The sequence below is a fragment of the Camelus ferus genome, chromosome 5 (genome assembly GCF_009834535.1).
Source record: "Camelus ferus isolate YT-003-E chromosome 5, BCGSAC_Cfer_1.0, whole genome shotgun sequence".
Classification (NCBI taxonomy): Eukaryota; Metazoa; Chordata; class Mammalia; order Artiodactyla; family Camelidae; genus Camelus; species Camelus ferus.
This window is the reverse complement of record NC_045700.1, coordinates 5,346,755-5,363,740: the sequence shown is the minus strand read 5'-3', so window position 1 is coordinate 5,363,740 and position 16,986 is coordinate 5,346,755. Positions and strand designations below refer to the sequence as shown.

Sequence of the window (16,986 nt, the reverse complement as noted above, 5' to 3'; positions counted from 1 at the left end):
AACTATCAGCACACATATATTCCTCCAGGTATCTGGGGGACATCTCCACTATTTCAAGGAAGTTCATGAAACCTCAATTTTTAAAATTAAAAAAACTCAATTTTAATAACTTTGAGTTTTGAAAATCAATCCCCCAAGAAAGCAAAACAAAACCCACATTATAACTTTAAGTGACAATAAGAAGTAAGTAACACTGCTTTTCTCTGGAAGTGGCAACTGAGTAAGAGTCAAGGGCGGGAGGTAGATGTTTTGACTATACATTTTCCATTTTTACAACTTGCAAATAGATTATTAGACCAAATAACAGAATGCAGGCCAATTATCAAAGAGTCACGCTTAAAAGTTACATGTGAGAGTGTCTATCAACTGATCACTACAAATGTTAATTACACATAATTTTAAAACATTAACTACAGGGAAAGTCATGAATGAGCCATTCACGAATGATAACTGAGTTTAATAAAGACTCAGAGTTAATATGTCAACTGTAAAATGTCTACATGTATAAGTTAGAACTTTTCTTAAGTACTACTATCTACTGGCTTTGAAAGATACAAATGTGCACCCCTCAGACTATATTCTTTTCAGTTTAAAAGATGTACTTTAATTGCACTACCTCATTTTAGAAATAATTACTTCTTTCAAATATCAGACCCAGAAGATGACATAACTTCAAATTTATAACAAAAGGTACAGATATTTGTCAGGGTAATAACATTTGCTAAATGCACTCATTCTCCTCTTTAAAAAAAAAATGAACTCATTTCTCCTTTTCAAAATACTCTATTTTCCTGGGCTTTTTCATATGGAGGGGTGGTACGGTTCTTGCGACTTAAAAAATCTTACTGATACTTAGATTCTTAGAACCTCTGGGAATCTTACAACATCCTTCTCTTGAGAGTACATGTCTACTTCAATAGCCAGGGAATTATGCTCTGTACATACAAGAAGGGCCTCTGGTCAGCACAGATGAGGAAAACAGCCAGGTCTGGGAAGCTACTAAGGACCGAGTTCTGTGATACTCCCAACTGATTCTTCAGCAAAATCAAGATGTCAGTGCATTAAAGACAACATTTAAAAATACCCTTTTCCCCAGTTGCCCACTGTATTCAATATTTTTCAAGCAACTACTTTGATGGAGCAATCATCCACAAAAAAAAAGGCAACATGTACTGTTCCTTCAACAGGATGATAGAAAACTAGAGCTAAGCATTAAGAAAAAAAAATTCCAAATGTGAAATATGACAAAATTCCATTAGTTTCCTCAAATATTCCCAAAGTGGCCCTTCTTTTATTTTACCTTTTCTTTTTCTCCAGAGCACTACTCACGCTGTTTGTGAAAATGTGACAAATCACTGGGTGCCCATATCAACAGTATTTTATTTTTTAAAAAACATAAAAGGTAAGTGACTGAACAGAAGGTTGGAATACAGTAGTGGAACCATTTTCAGTCTAAACTGAGGAGATCTCCTGACTAGCTTCGACTCCAAACCTGACTGGATATATCGTAAAACAAGGAGATTTAACACTGAAGCAGGAATGATATTACCAGCATCATGGCTAGATATGATGTCCCTCATGGCTGTCTCCAGCTCAGAACAACAGTGATTCAGCATCCATCTACGGATGCATCCAAGTGTCTCTGTGGGAGCTTTGAGATCCAGCACCATACGCCAAGTGGCCCCGAGAAGTGTCACCCACTTGTAACAGGTAACAGGCAGGTAACAGGCAGACAGGCTTTGACCTTGACTGTGGACTCTGCATTGGCCCATCAGCTGGCTCCAGGCCACAGCCTGGGAACCTCAGGGAAAAACTGTCTTAATTAATCACCTACAGACAAGGGAGCCTTTGCGGAAGTCTAGGTTTGCAGAAGAGGAGTTCCAGGACACCGTTAGAGCAAAAAGATACGAGTCTGGACACAGTGGAGAGGGTCAGAGAAACAGTCTGACTTTACTCACATCACCCCTCTCCCAAGACAGCACTGTTTAGAGCTGTGAGACATCTTCTGGGCCCATGATTTCTCCTACAGAGGAAGTAAGGGCAAATGATTGAGTGCTCAACCTCTCCAGCTATGTGAGATGCCGTCAAAGAGGCTCATTTCTCTACTGCCCCAACCAGAACACCAAATTGTGAGCCGCCTCAGGTGGCTGGGAGGGCAGCAGACAGTGCTAGCAGGGGGCTTTTGCACAGCAAAGGAAACCACTGACAAAGTATAAAATCAACCTACTGAATGGGAGTAAATGTTTACAAATACATGACCAGTAAGGGGTCAATATTCAAAATATACAAACAGTTTATACAACACAACATTAAAAAATACTAAACAACCCAATTAAAAAACAGGCAGAAGAACTGAACAGACATTTTTCCAAAGAGGACATGCAGGTGGTCAACAGGCACATGAAAAAAACGTTCAACATCACAAATCATCAGGAAATGAAAATCAAAACCACAGTGACACATCACCTTACACCTGTCAGAATGGCTGTCATCAAAAAGACAATAAAAAAATGTTGATGAGCACATGGAGAAAAGGGAACCCTCTTGCACTGTTGGCAGGAATGTAAATTGGTGCAGCCACTATTGAAAACAGTATGGAGATTCCTCAAAAAATTCATAGAACTACCATACAATCCAGCAATTCCACACCTGGTTATTTATCCAAAGAAAACAAAAACACTTATCAAAAAAAATACATGTGTACCCCTATGTTCATCACAGCATTATTTACAATAACCAAGATACAGAAACAACCTTAACGTCCATCAATGGATGAATGGATAAAGAAGATGTGCTATATACACACACAACAGAATACTACTCAGCCATAAAAATGATGAAATCTTGCCATTTGTGACAACATGGATGGACCTTGAGGGTATTATGCTAAGTGAAATAAAAAGACTAATAAATAAACAAAAGCAAAATAAATGAACAACTCAAACCAAACAAAAACAAACACACAGATACAGAGAAGACAGTTGTGGATACTGGGAGCAGGGAAACAGGTGAAGGAGACCAACTGTACAGTGATGGATGAAAACTCAATTTTCTGTGGTGAGCAAGTTGTAGGGAATATGGACATAGAAATACAATGCTACACACATGAAACTTACATAATGTTACAAATCAATGTTACTTCAAAAAATAGGAAGGAAGGAAGGAAACAAAAACAACTTGAATGACTAGAAAAACAAAAAGGAGAAAGGCTAAAAACAACTGGTGCCGAATTAAGTGTGGGTAAGACTTGGGAGGGATACTATCGATCTAGGATTCTGTACTTGGATATAAGAGGAATTATAAACACATTATCAGTATGGTTTCCTAATGGAATGATAGCTCGGATCTCCAAACAGCAGAACCAATGGCCTGTCCTTCATTTGAAAAAAAGTTGGTAAATAAATATACTTCCATTGTTTTAAATTAAAACGTTTCAGAAATGTATTTGCTTTCCTTGCCTTCACATTTACTTTCAATAAACTGATCACCTCGTTCCTGCTTACAATAAAAGGTCCTTTGCTGTGCTTACTGTCTCACGAGAAACACTATTATCTTTAAATAAAAATGTTAAAAAATTTCCCTGTCTTTATTATCACATGTTGCCATTCTGTTTCTTACATTTCTTACTACATTCCCATCTTTAGCCTGAACAACTAGATACATGACACACATAAAGCCAGACACTCTATCTCGACAAGCATACATCATATACTCCCCAGTGATTTTATCCAGAACATGCATCACACAAGCACCACCACTGCGTTGTAAAAACAAAGTTTTTCCATTTTAATAGTTAACAGGCCAGCTAAAAATCGACGATATCATCACACAATTGAAATATAAACTATATTTGCAAAGACAGAAAAGTGATCTGGTTTCTAAACTTTTAAATGCCAAGTACCTAGATACTTCACCACCACCACCTTTACTGACAAAAACCCCCAAAAAGGGGAGGCAAGGAAAGTACCATGTTGCAGCCAGATGAGAAGTGCCAAAGAAGTCTTACCTTCCGATTCTGATCATAAGCAGAATCAATCCCCAAAATGCTATTCACTTCCACGTAGGGGTATTTCTTCTCCAGGACACTGACTACGTGTTCAACTTTCACTTTTTCTCCGGTCCTTACTTTATTATATATCTGAAGAAAGAAAAACCAGGTAACCGACTACACTTTGAAATCCAAATTTCAGAGTATTTATTATAAAAATTTCAGAACATAGAGGAAAACATTGCTATTTCTCTTAAAAAAGCAAATTGGCTGTATCAGCAATTCTCTCTCTTCCAGGTACTTCCTTATGCCTTCTTATGTTAGAAACTACATATTCTGAAAATGACTCAATCAGTTCATACATTAAGTCCTAAGTGCAAAAATGTGTTATTTTTTAAAAATCTGAATACATGTAAGTAATCCTTGAAGTAAGACCTCATGTCCATGACGTTTAAGGGGAAAAAAGTTTCAAAATATGTATGGCATAATCACTGTTTTTAAAAAGCAGACATAAAACAAATAACACAACTGTGTCTGTATATGCACGATTAAGTACCTGGAAGGATACAAGGGAAGCTTTTAACAGTGGCTGCCTTTATGGAGCAGGAGTAAGGAGGGGAGAGACAGAGATTTTAAACTGACACACTTTAATATTATTAAAAAAAAATTGTTTGCAGTGAACGTAATTCTTTTTACTTTTGCGATTAAAAATAAACAAAAAGGAGTGAAACTCACTATCCTTTCCTTCATACACGTAGTTATGAGGGGAAAAAAAACTTTAAAAAGCAGACTCATTATCCTCAACGATGTCTTCTGAACTTATTTCATTCTCCAAGCCCTACTGCTCACTGCGGTCCACCATCATTTCCCACAGAGATCACAGCAACTGCTCATCGACTCGTATCTGTGCCACTTTCTTTATCCTTCATCAGCTCCATCTCCAAGCATCAGAATGAGGTTTTCAACTGGAGTTTGACTCTGCTATCTGGACACCTGTTATCCAGCCCAGTGGACTCGAAGACCAGGTTTCCATCTCCACTCTGCTCTCACAATACTCCACTCAACTCACACGAACAACTTGGAATCACTACCTCTAATCTGTAGCCATTGTTCAGCTGACTCCTGTTCTTCCTGCACTCAGCTGGGACAACTTCCCACGCCACAAAAACACCCAGGGCCAGCCCCAGTGGAGCGAGGTCCCAGGGCTGCTGGAGCCCCTGTGCTCCCCACACGGTACTGAACCATCTGAGTGATGGTGTCGCCCACCAGATTCTAAGGCCTTTGAGGATGGGGGAAAATGTATTCTGAGCAGCTTCTCTGTATCCCAAGCAGCCAGTATGGCCCTGGCAAATGCCAAGTCTTTAACAGAAGTTGGCCAAATAAACAAACGAACATTTTAACTAATAAAAAAATGCCCCAGACTGAATCTCTGAACAATAAACATGACGAACATCATAAACAGCAGGCTCACATCACATTTACAGGTAAAAGTGGTGACAATCAATTACTTTAAAGATGTGTTTTCAATAATTAACACTACTCTGTAAACAAAAGAACCATTAGTTGTAAAGTTTTTTATACTCAAAAATAGAAAGAAAAAACAAAAAACAAGGAGAGTTCTCTGTCTGAATTTGAGCAAGTACCTTGAATATATATGTAAATATCAGGGTACTTCAGACTTCCCAGTTAAAATAGAGAAAACAGACAGTAAGAATTTTATGACTTAACTATTAAACTGATTCCTAATAAAATATCATGCTGGTCTCAAAAGGAAAAAAAAAAAAACACTCTTTTAAGCAAGTAGAGAACATCACATTTAGCAAAAGGCATTAATTAGTGATTTCACATCACCAAAAGGCAGAAGACTAAGATACATTAATATATTAGTATCTAAGGAATTAGGATCTAAGGAATCTTAGTTAAAATCACAGCCATCTATTAGTAACATTGGTGTATCAATAAAGGCAACTCCAGAAATAGAAAATGTGTAAAGTTTGTGTAAATAATTTACCTTTTTCTCTTTAAAAAAATTTAGAATCCCCTTACCACATACTGTTTCTTAGAGTAAGTTAGATTCTAAAAAATTATTCGTCATGTTGAATGAAAACATACATGTGTCAGAGTCTGGAAGGCATGATAATCATCCACCTCCTGGGCAACATAATTATACGCTCTCAGAACAGCCACTCCAGCATCCTGCATCCCATCAACATCTTCAGAGTCATTAACCACAAAGATTAAACCAAGTCTGGAGGAGACAGGGAAGGGAAGGGCAAAAAGAAGAAAAAGAAACATCTCAAAGAATGCAACCAGTTAAAAAAGGAAAGGTATCCTTGTACCCCCACCCCCCAGAAATACTACAGCTAATAGAAGAAGACTATCTTCTCTTCAAAAACACATCTCACATCATACTGGAACATGGTTGGCAAAGACATTCATCACTCACAGAACAAAAAAGCAGGTTCCCAAAGGCAGCTCAGACCTTTTTCACTGTGGAAGCAAGCTGTTTCCACATCATGAAACGAGGCTGTGACTGACATGAAGGGTGTTGCTATAATTTTAGATGGAGATTTTATTGTTTTTAAACAAGAATTCGGGGAACTGAACATTTTCAGAATGTGAAAATATATAGAAAAGGAGGGATTTGGAGATTTAATATCAGCAATATGAGCTTCATAGGTCACTGGAAAGTGTAAAAATATTTACTACTGTCCTCAGACAAAAAGCTACAACCAAAGTTAAAGTTTACCACATTTTAAAACTTAAAGGAATAAACCGTGAGACACCATTACACCTCTACAGACGGGCCAAAAAAATCCTGCACTGGCCACTGTAGAGGCCACTAGCCTCCACACTGAAGTAAAAGCAGTGGAGAAAGGACTGTCTTTTTAACAAATGGTGCTGGAACGACTGGACATCCACCTGCAAAATAATGAATCCAGACAGAGATCTTATACCCTCACAAAAACTAACTCAAAACGGGTCACAGACATAAATGTAAAACACAAATTGTAAAATTCACAGGAAATAACATAGGAGAAAATTAGGTGATCTTCAGTTTGACAATGACTCATTAGATCTAACTTTAGATTACCCACAACAAAAAGAATTTTTAAAGTGGATTTCATTTAAATTAAGAACTTCGGCTCTGAGAAAGAAACTTAAGAGAATGAAGACAAGCCACAGGCTAGCAGAAAATCTGTGCAAAACACCTGTCTGATACAGGACTGATGTGTGAAATATACAAAGAACTCTTAAAACTAACAAAAAAGTTTAAAATGGGCAAAAGAACTGAACAATCACCTCCCCAAATAAGACATACAGCTGGCAAATAAGCTCAACTTAAAAGATGCTCAGCATCCTATGTCATTAGGGAATTTCAAATTAAAACCATAGTGAGATACCACTACGCATCTATTAGAGCAGCTAAAATCCAAAACTCGGACACCACCAAATTCTGGAGAGGATGTGGAGCGCTAAGAACTCTCACTGCTGGTAAAAATGTAAATGGTACAACCACTTGGAACACAGTGTGGTGGTTTCACAAAAAACTAAACATGGTTTTACCATAAGATAAAGCAGCCCTACTTCTCAGTACTCACTCAAATGAGCCGAAAATACATCCAAACAAAAACCTGAATACCGATGTCTGTAGCAGCTTTATTCATAACAGCACTAACTTGGAAGCAAAGATGTCTGTTAACAGGAAAATGGATTAAAAAAAACTACAGTACATCCATATAATGGAATATTATTGGCAGTGATAAAAAGAAATGAGCTATCAAGCCACAAAAAGGCATGGACAATGCCTAAAAGCCTACTCCTAAGTGAAAGAAGCCAATCTAGAAATGTTACAAACATCATGATTCTGGAGAAGACAAAACTATGGAGACAACAAGGTCAGTGGTTGCCAGGGCCTGGGAGAGAGGGAGAGAGGAGGGGAGAGAGGGACAAAACTGGAGCACAGGGGATTTTTAGGGCAGTGAACTCATCTGCATGACACTACAGAGGGGAAAGGTCATTATTCATGTGTCAAAACCCACAGAGTGTACAACAAAAATAATGAACCCTAATGTAGACTAGGGACTTTAGTTAATAATAATGTTACCAATACCAGTTAATTAATCAACACTGTTCTAAAAAATACAAAGTTGATTTTTTTTAAGTACAGCCTAAAAATAGAAGATGAAAATATAAACATATATCAAACATCATGCCCTAGAATGTGTGTATACATGGATGAGGTGGTGAGAGTCTGTTTTTAGATGAAAATTGTCTTTGTTTTTTTTTTTTTTTAAATCCCACTTATGACAGAAATCATATAAGTAAGCTCCAGGCAGAAATGACCTAAATATTATTCTAATGAAAATAAATTACAGGCTAGCACCTAATTATCTCCCCACAAAGTAATTCCCTTTCTCAAGTACCCAATTTCTAGAAAGGATGTCAGAGTTTCCTGTTAGCTAGACCTCAAAACTCAGACTTCTGAATTCTCAGATTTGTCCCCTCGTCTCCTCGGGTCCTGGTGACAGCTGAGCATAGCACATCACCTCAAACTAAGGAAACCAGCAGCTGGTCTGCCCTGGGTCTTCCTGCCAATTGTCCACAACACGTCTCTTCACTGCCTATGAGTTGAGTGTCTTCTTCTCACCTGCCTTTGCAATCTGAAGACCACATTCCCTCTCTTTGTCCCTCAGTGCAACTCAGTAAGTATTTAATTAGTGCCCACTGCATACTTCTTCTGTGTTCTTGTACTTCTCTTGTAATTAAAACATAGCACTGGCTATAATTCAGTAGTTTATTCATCTATCCAACCAGGCAGTATTCATGTGTTAAACTAAAAATGTAATTAAACTCAAAATCTCTGCTCTTCCATCAATGAAAACTCATCATTTTCTTCAAAGCCTATCTTAAATTCAACTTTGCCATGAAATCTTTGTCCGTCCCAAGTATCTGCCCATAATCTTTCGTTTCCTGAAATTCTAAAGCACTTATAACTAGTAGGACATAACCTAGCACTTGATCAAATATCTTACTGGAAGTACACACGGTATTTTTTTCCAAGAAGGTAGAAATGTGGCTTACACACCACTCACAGCACTTAGCTCAGTGCTGAGTGCAGAACACACAACTGTTAGCTGAACAGTTCTTTTCTTCTTTGTTTTCATGTTTCCTAAGAATTCAAGTTACCAGAGACTACGTTATTCAGAATCTAAGTGAGAATGTCTTAATCCTTATATGTAAACCCTTGAAACACTGTTCTTAAAAGGCACCGTGGAACCCCAGCCATTCCAGTACCCTGTTGGCAGACTTGGTAACACAAGTGACATACATGTGTCTGTGTGCATCACAAAAAGCTGTATAAACATCTGGACAGTCTAACAAAAGTTCTTGGCAAAGGTCCTCATCTCTCCTGAAAGTGGAAGTAGGTTCTGTGACGTGGACGCTTACCTAGGAGGGCTCCCTTTCGCTGGGAAGCAAGATGAGACCACGTGCTATTTTTAAACAGGCTATTTGTTAATAATTCAACAGTGGTAAGATTCTATTCATTGAGAATCAAATTCTCTATCCCAAAAGATACTGGTTTCATACCGAGCAAAGATAAAACTGCTGTTAATGATCCCCACTATTAATTATCCTATAATTCAGCAGCACCAGAGCCGCTCTTAAGAAAGACAAACACAACCTCAGCTAAATGAGACAGACCGTCATATCAATACCACCGTTACCTTAGTGGTATATGATTACTGAGGAACATCTCAGCTGTGTTCATCAGCTCTGCAGTGCTCTCATGGGCAGGGTCAACTAGGAAAACCTGCAGGGGAAGAAAAAGGAAAACATGAAATCACATTTACTCACATGTCACCGGGCCAATAAAAATGACTTCTTTATACTTGCAGGCCACCTTCTTCCAGGCACTTTTGATCCACACAGAAAAGGAGTTACATAGCACCTACCCTCCCTTTGTGTTGAAAGAACGTGGAACTGAAAGGCTCAGTGATCTTCCCCTGGTATTATGCTAATAACGTGGGCTTGTATCCAGGTGGCTAACACCTAGTCTTTACTCAAGTTCTACTAACCCTCCCGCCTTAGAAAATGGAGATTAGCTTCTTGTGTACTCATTTCAAAGGACCTCTGAATTAAGAATTCACTTAGAACCCAATTTTTAGACCACAATACTAGCTGTCATGTATTAAGCTCTCCTGATGTGCTTTAAAAAATAATTATTTCATCTAATTTTATTTAGTCAAAATTATCATTTAATAAATTATCTTTCGGTAAGCGAAAAAGAAACTGAAACTTTGACTGGGAAGGAAAAAAGTGGTTTCAAGAGTGAGGGAAGTCAAGAGGACCGTTTCCCTTGCATGTTTTGAGGAGGCCAACCTCGGCCCTCACCTGCTCCTGTCTCTTCAGGAGCTGCATGAGGGAAGAGAAAGAAATGAGGAAATGGGAAAAGACAGCCAACCAAGAATCTTCCTCCTCTATCTCTCCAAAGCAGTGAAATACGGAATAAAAAGTAGGAGCTGACAGCAAGACTTATTTAAGAGAATAAATTGAACCATTAAATTTTACAGATTAAGATATTCAAGAAAAACGGTAGCAACATTCTCATCTTCTGAGGAGAAAAGAACCTTCTTAAAACTCAAACAACACAGCCTGAACCATCAGGTTAAGGATGAGAAGCACTCCTTATATACTGACATCTTTCTAGCTGTACAAACGATCCACACATTTCCAAGTCCTTTCAGTTTTAGGATGGGGCTATACAACGGGCACATTTAGCAGTGGCAGTGGTGGGAGAAGCAGCTGGGGAAGGAGAGAAGTGAACATTCGCGATATGACAGGAAGGGAGGGGACAAGGCACAGGAGAAACAGAGATCATGGCCAGGCAATGTGGAGTTTTACTCACCATGTTATGCAAGTTCTTCCTGATCTGGCGGATAACACCGGGAAACGTGGGGCGAAGTAACTCCTGTAGACTAGAAGGCCATGAATTATAGCGGCTGTCAACCTCCAGGTTGTTGATCCACTAAGGAAAAATGAACACAAACCAGTGCATACACTTTAGTCACTACCAGTGAAATCTGCAGAGGCAACAATAAGACTTTAAATTATTTTAAGAGGAATTACATGGGAAAAGACCATTTTCAAAAATACAACGATTAAATAGAAAAATGAGTGACTAAAACACAAGCCACAGAATTGAGAAGGCAGTTGCAACCTACAAAATCAATTCAGAACTAATGTCAAGAATATCTGTAGAAATTTAACATATCAATAAAGGCGAGCAACATATGAGAAATGGAAATGAGTCAAGAACATGAGTAAGAACTTTACAGAGAAAATTCAAATGGGCAGTTAACACAGGAAAGATGTATGCCTTCACTTATAATAATTCAAGACATATAAATTAAAACCACAATGAAATTTCACACTCATTAAACTGAAAAAATTTTTAAGTTTGTCAATATCCAAGCACAGGCAAAAACAGAGAGCAATGGGAACGCTCACCAATTCTGGGGTCTGGAACGGTCACTTTAGAGAAGGTGACCTAATAAAGCTGACGCCTTTATTACTATCCTACCACTAGTACTCCAGCTCCAGGTATCTACCCCAAATAAATTCTCACACGTATGCAGGAAGAGAGGGGTACAGAAAGGCCAAAACAGTATGGCTTGTAACAGCAAAAAATTAGAAACAACTTAATATCCATAAGGAAAGCAATGGATAAAGTAGTACGTAACATTTGCATAGAAAGAGCAGGGTGGGAAGATATGCATGTATTACCTTGCTCAGGTGGATACAGAGTATTTCTGGAAAGGTATACAAGGAATTGATAATGTCTGTTGCTTCTGGGGAGAAAAACTGGACATCTGGGTGAACAGTCTTTACAATAAATACTCTTTCGCATGTCTTAAATTTTAAACTGTGAATTTATAAAAGATACTTCAAAAAATAAGTTAAAATATATAACATGGTATGATAAACTTGACCTATATGTATCAACCTACTGAGTCTTGAAAAAACTGTTGAGTAATAATTAAAAAAAAATTGATGAAGGATGCTAACATGGCATTTGTCAAAATTTTAAAGGATGCAATGGGGAAGAAAATGATCCAGTAAGGGACAGGAGGGAAACATGCCAACCTCAGGAGAGGAATTACTGCATGGAGAAGAGGGAGGGACTGGGAAGGGATATAAGGAAGGCTTTGGCTGAAGCATTTTTTTCTTCCAAGACAACAAACCTGACACAAAATGATTAAATGTTAACATTTAGTAAATATGCTGATGGTCACATGGCTGTCAATTACATTCATCTCTTTACTCTTTGTAACTGAAAACATTTTAACAGGAAAACAAATGGCATAACAGTATTCATCAAAATAACAGTTATACCACCAAATGAGAACTCAAATCGTTGTATCTACAGTCTATATTATTTCTCTTTCAAAAAAATCCCTCAAATAAATGCAGCACAGACACCAAGAAAAGGGGACTAGAGAGTTGAGGGGGTGACAAGCACGTCTCCATCACTGATCTCACCTTCACCACCATTGCCCGAGACTGCCCACGACTCCCCCCGCCTCTTTCACAGATGAGGAGACAGAGGCCCAGATACATCACAGAGCAGATACTAATCTTTATAAATCCTTCAATATAAAATATCGAAGTTGTTAAAGAAGTTTATCAGCTAAAAATTGTGATGTTTGTAAACAGTATCACATAAGACATGGGAGCAACTGAGAAAATATAAGCCAAATACTTTCCCAGGAGATGCTCAGCTGAATCCTAGAGGGATTTTAAAAGTGGGAAAATCACTGTCTTAAGCACATTAAGCATAATAGCTCAACTTTCTGGAGCATTTAAGAGCCTACTTTATTATATACACATAGTCCCATATAAGCAGTTGTAAATCTTTGATGCCTACAAGAGACGATAGGGACAATCTACTTCTCACAAAAGACAAATGAGAAAACCATAGTAACACACGTGGCCAGAATGCCCCGTGGACACGCCCAGAGACACCTACCGAAATGGCAGGGCTCCTGATGTCCACGGCATAGTCGGCCTCAGAGGGCTGGATGTTCAGCTTCAAAACGTTATGCAGGGAAAGGCCTTCTATTCCCAATCTGTGCAGACCCTCCATGACCCGAGCTTCATTCCTCAGCGTATCAAACAGACTGGAAAAAACAAAAGACAGAAAAACAGGTATTTAGTAGAAAAAGCTTTAAAAAAAATTCTCACCATGAAAAAATACACTCAACGTCCTACCAAAGTAGTTGAGAAATCAAAAAAGGGAGCTCTTCCCCTGCTTCGTTTTCTCCAAGTATGTAGAACAAAGTAGGTAGGACTTGCTTCATGGTTCATGTTTATTTATATTTATCAACATATACATTGCTTATAGAAATCATCTTTAAATAAGGGAAGCAAATGGCAAAATACCCTTCTTTCTTATGCGTGAGGTATATTCCATTACATATACATGTTGCATCTTCTTTATCCATTCATCTACTGGGGTGCACTCAGGATGCTTCCATATCTTGGCAATTATAAATAATGTTGCTGTTAATAGCGGGGTGTATATATCTTTCTGAATTAATTCTTCTTTTGTGGTTGGCTTTATTCCTTTAATAACTATGTAAGTTTAAAAAGATAAAGCTCTCATCTATTCTTAGAAACAATAAACAGTACATATATGTCAATTAAAAAATATGTGCAGTATATTGTGTATATGTATTTACATGCAATATATTGTATATGTGCAGTCAAATTGTAACAATTCTACCTAATAAAACTAAAAACTGAAAGGAGGAAGGAAGGAAAGAAAGAAAGAAAGAGCAAGTTATGGTAACTTAAAAAAAAAAAGAAATCATCTCTGAATAAAAACACACAACTTGAGAATGAAATAACCCTAAGTCTGGATTTTACGCTGCATGTTTTTAAAAATACTAATTCCTCTGCAATACTTCTTACAACTGCACATATGAACCTACAATTATCTGAAATTAGTTTATTAAAAACCCCCAAAATACACTAGATTATATATGTTAATATATGCTTTAATATCAGTATCAATTTACACAGGCGCACACACGTACGATCACAGAAAAAAGGTCTGGAGGAATTCCTACCCAAGTTAGAGGTATGCTGGGTGAGGAACAAGAAATAAGAAGATGAAATGAAGACTTTACTTTTTAGTTCCTTTATCTCTGTACTATTTAAAACTGTTTACAACAAGCAATTACACAGTTTGTGATACTACAGAAAATTAAAGAGATATATTTTTTAATAAAAATATAGGCAATCTTTTAATGTGTTGTTTACTAATTTTTTACTAGCTCTGTAAAGCAATATGTGGACATAAAAGCTTAATTAAAATAATTAATTTGAAAAATATCATACTCTGGAAGCTACTTCTTCTGAAGCCTTAGCAATAGCTACTTTTTTATGATTACGAAGCCACAGTGTCAACTGTATCAATTTTAATTTCAAGGATAAAATCTGAATTCTACCTGTCCATTGCACCCACCCCTAAAAATTCATGAGGACAACTTAGAGCAATTTAGTCCTGAACCACATTTTAACAGAAAAAGACACATATTTATATAACATATGTAAGACAAAACCCCTTCTGAGAAACAACAGAGGCCGCATTTTGAATGAACTTACGTCACATTGTCCCAGAAGCCAAAGACCCTGCTCTTTTCTGTTCCCATGGTTGACAGGAAAACTATGGCTCTACAAGGAAATCCTCAAAAGACACGTGGGCCTTAAAAGTCCAAGGCATCAGATAAAATGGCCAACTATCATGTGCTCAGAACACAGGCACATGTACACACACTCCCTGGGCCTGGGACGTCATCAGGCTTTGTAACTAACTACATCAAGGAGGAACCAGTCTGAACACGTCACCAGGGGCCACACGTTGTAAAAACTTTTCAGGGAATGAAAAATGTCACCCATACCTGAATATATCCTGTGTCTCTAAATCAATGTGAAGTCCATTGATGAACAGGGCTGACTCTCCAGGCTGTAATCCTAAAGTTCCCTTGAAATACTGAAACATTAAAAATTTATTAAGGAGCAGGAAGAGAATGTTCAACAACAATTTCCATGTTCGGGGCTTTATTCTATGCACAAATGTTGACATCCTTTTATTTACTATGGGAAACTTCAGGCTGGGTTAAGATTTCCTTTAATGGACCCTCACAGACTGTTCTTAGCACTTACTACAACGGAATAAAACTGCTGGTCTATGTGGCTTACACCTCACCCCTCTTCCTCCCTCCTTCCCTCCTTTCAATAATGATTAATACCACCGCTTCCTACAACGTCAGGGGGAAGGAGGGTACTAATTAAGCCAAGTGCTGAGGGTCACTTGTCTGTTAGCCTTCCCTGTCTGTGATGCTAGCCAAGGTTGCCCCAGCAGCCATTAACAGCTGTGCCCTCTTGACAAAGTCCAGGGATCTGCTCTAAAAGAGTTTCAAAACCCCATGCCTCCCTTAAACCTTCAAACAAAGGCCCACCAAGAAACCGTGAGTTGCTGCGGTGAGGACAGCACTTACATGCAGCCTAGTTCTCCGAGACCTGACCTCTGTGGGGCCCTCCAACCCCTGCTCCCTGCGACGGCGGCGGAGCACATGTTGACTGTGCAGCCCGCACAGCCCTCAGACCCGCCTGACCCATCAGAAACATCACTTTGGGGCCATATTGTAGCTTCTGTTGATTTATATCCCCTCCATTCAATTCCTCTTCCTCTCCAAGGAAACTGGGGCTGTTATTCACATATCTGACACCACACAGTAGGCGAAGGAAGAAGAGGATCAGATCCCACAGACAGAACTTGATCCATTAACTCTCCCAGGGCTGGAGGAGAGGGGCAGGGACCACTGAGCTCCCTTTGCTCCCTAGCAGTCAGGGGACCAAGAGGAATGAACTCTAAGATCTAGTATTGTATGGGACAAACACAAACAAAACAAAACGATGTGGAAGCCATGGCTTTTGCATCTTTGCCTTGCAAGGATTAAATGGCAAGCGAGGTAAGGGAAGAACAGAAGAGCTCAATCAATGAGGATCAGAATTTTTTGCATGGGAAAGAAAATCTTCATGTCCACTCGCTCCCAGGGTGCAAATACAGCACCCTGCGACTGGGAGAAAGACTGACGCTGGCCTGGTAAACATAGCGCAGACCTATTTCTAGATCTGGATGCTGGAAACACAGGTGGGTTCCCTTTGTGAAAATGCATCACACTAAAGATGCAGGATTTGTGCACATCTTTGTATGTGCCTTATGTTTTTGTATTTTATACTTCATTAAAATATTTTTACTCAAAAAAAAAAAGTAGAAGTAGAAGAATCCATGAAGTACCAAAACACAGCCTGTGTTTAATGTTTTATCATCAGTGGAGGGGAAAAAGCCCTAAAATTAAGGTCATATTTGATACTGTTATTCTGGGAATTTAAAATTAAGTAAATAAAAATGGTCAATAAGGTTTCTTCAGTTTAGTAAATATCTGAGGTACATCTGGATTACTTATTCCTTGGATCTATTTAATTAACTAATATACATAAAGATTAAGAAAATCTGGGGTAAAGAGTAGACTGAACACAAGCATTTCTTCTTTTTTCCCCTCCTGAAAACTCCCTTGAAATGCCATTTTTTTTTTAAAGGTCCTCTTTTAAAGTTATAAGTCTGGGGGAAGGGTATAGCTCAAGTGGCAGAGCACATGCTTAGCATGAATGAGGTCCTGGGTTCATTCCCCAGTACCTCCTCCAAATATAAACAAATAAATAAATCCAATTACCTCCCCCTCACAAAACAAAACAAAATGCAAAAATAAATAAATTTATAAATCCACAATGACGAAGAGAACAGGAAAGAAAAAGGGCAACTTATTGTGGAAGCTGGAAAGGAGATGTGGGAGGAGCAGCTGTCCCAGCAACCCTGAGAAAGCCAGATGCTAGGCTGACAGTGGAAAAAGCCAACAAGAACCCCA

The 16,986-nt window shown here is 38.3% G+C and overlaps 1 protein-coding gene across 1 annotated transcript in view; it reads right to left on the bottom strand.

The window, feature by feature from the left end:
• The window catches only part of UGGT1 (UDP-glucose glycoprotein glucosyltransferase 1), a 106,398-nt gene that overhangs the window by 55,757 nt on the left and 33,655 nt on the right, over window positions 1-16,986 (bottom strand). Inside the window, 6 exon segments of the mRNA XM_032479242.1 lie at window positions 4,007-4,138; window positions 6,101-6,236; window positions 9,718-9,803; window positions 10,899-11,018; window positions 13,020-13,170; window positions 14,956-15,047. Coding sequence (XP_032335133.1) covers window positions 4,007-4,138; window positions 6,101-6,236; window positions 9,718-9,803; window positions 10,899-11,018; window positions 13,020-13,170; window positions 14,956-15,047 — 717 coding nt within the window.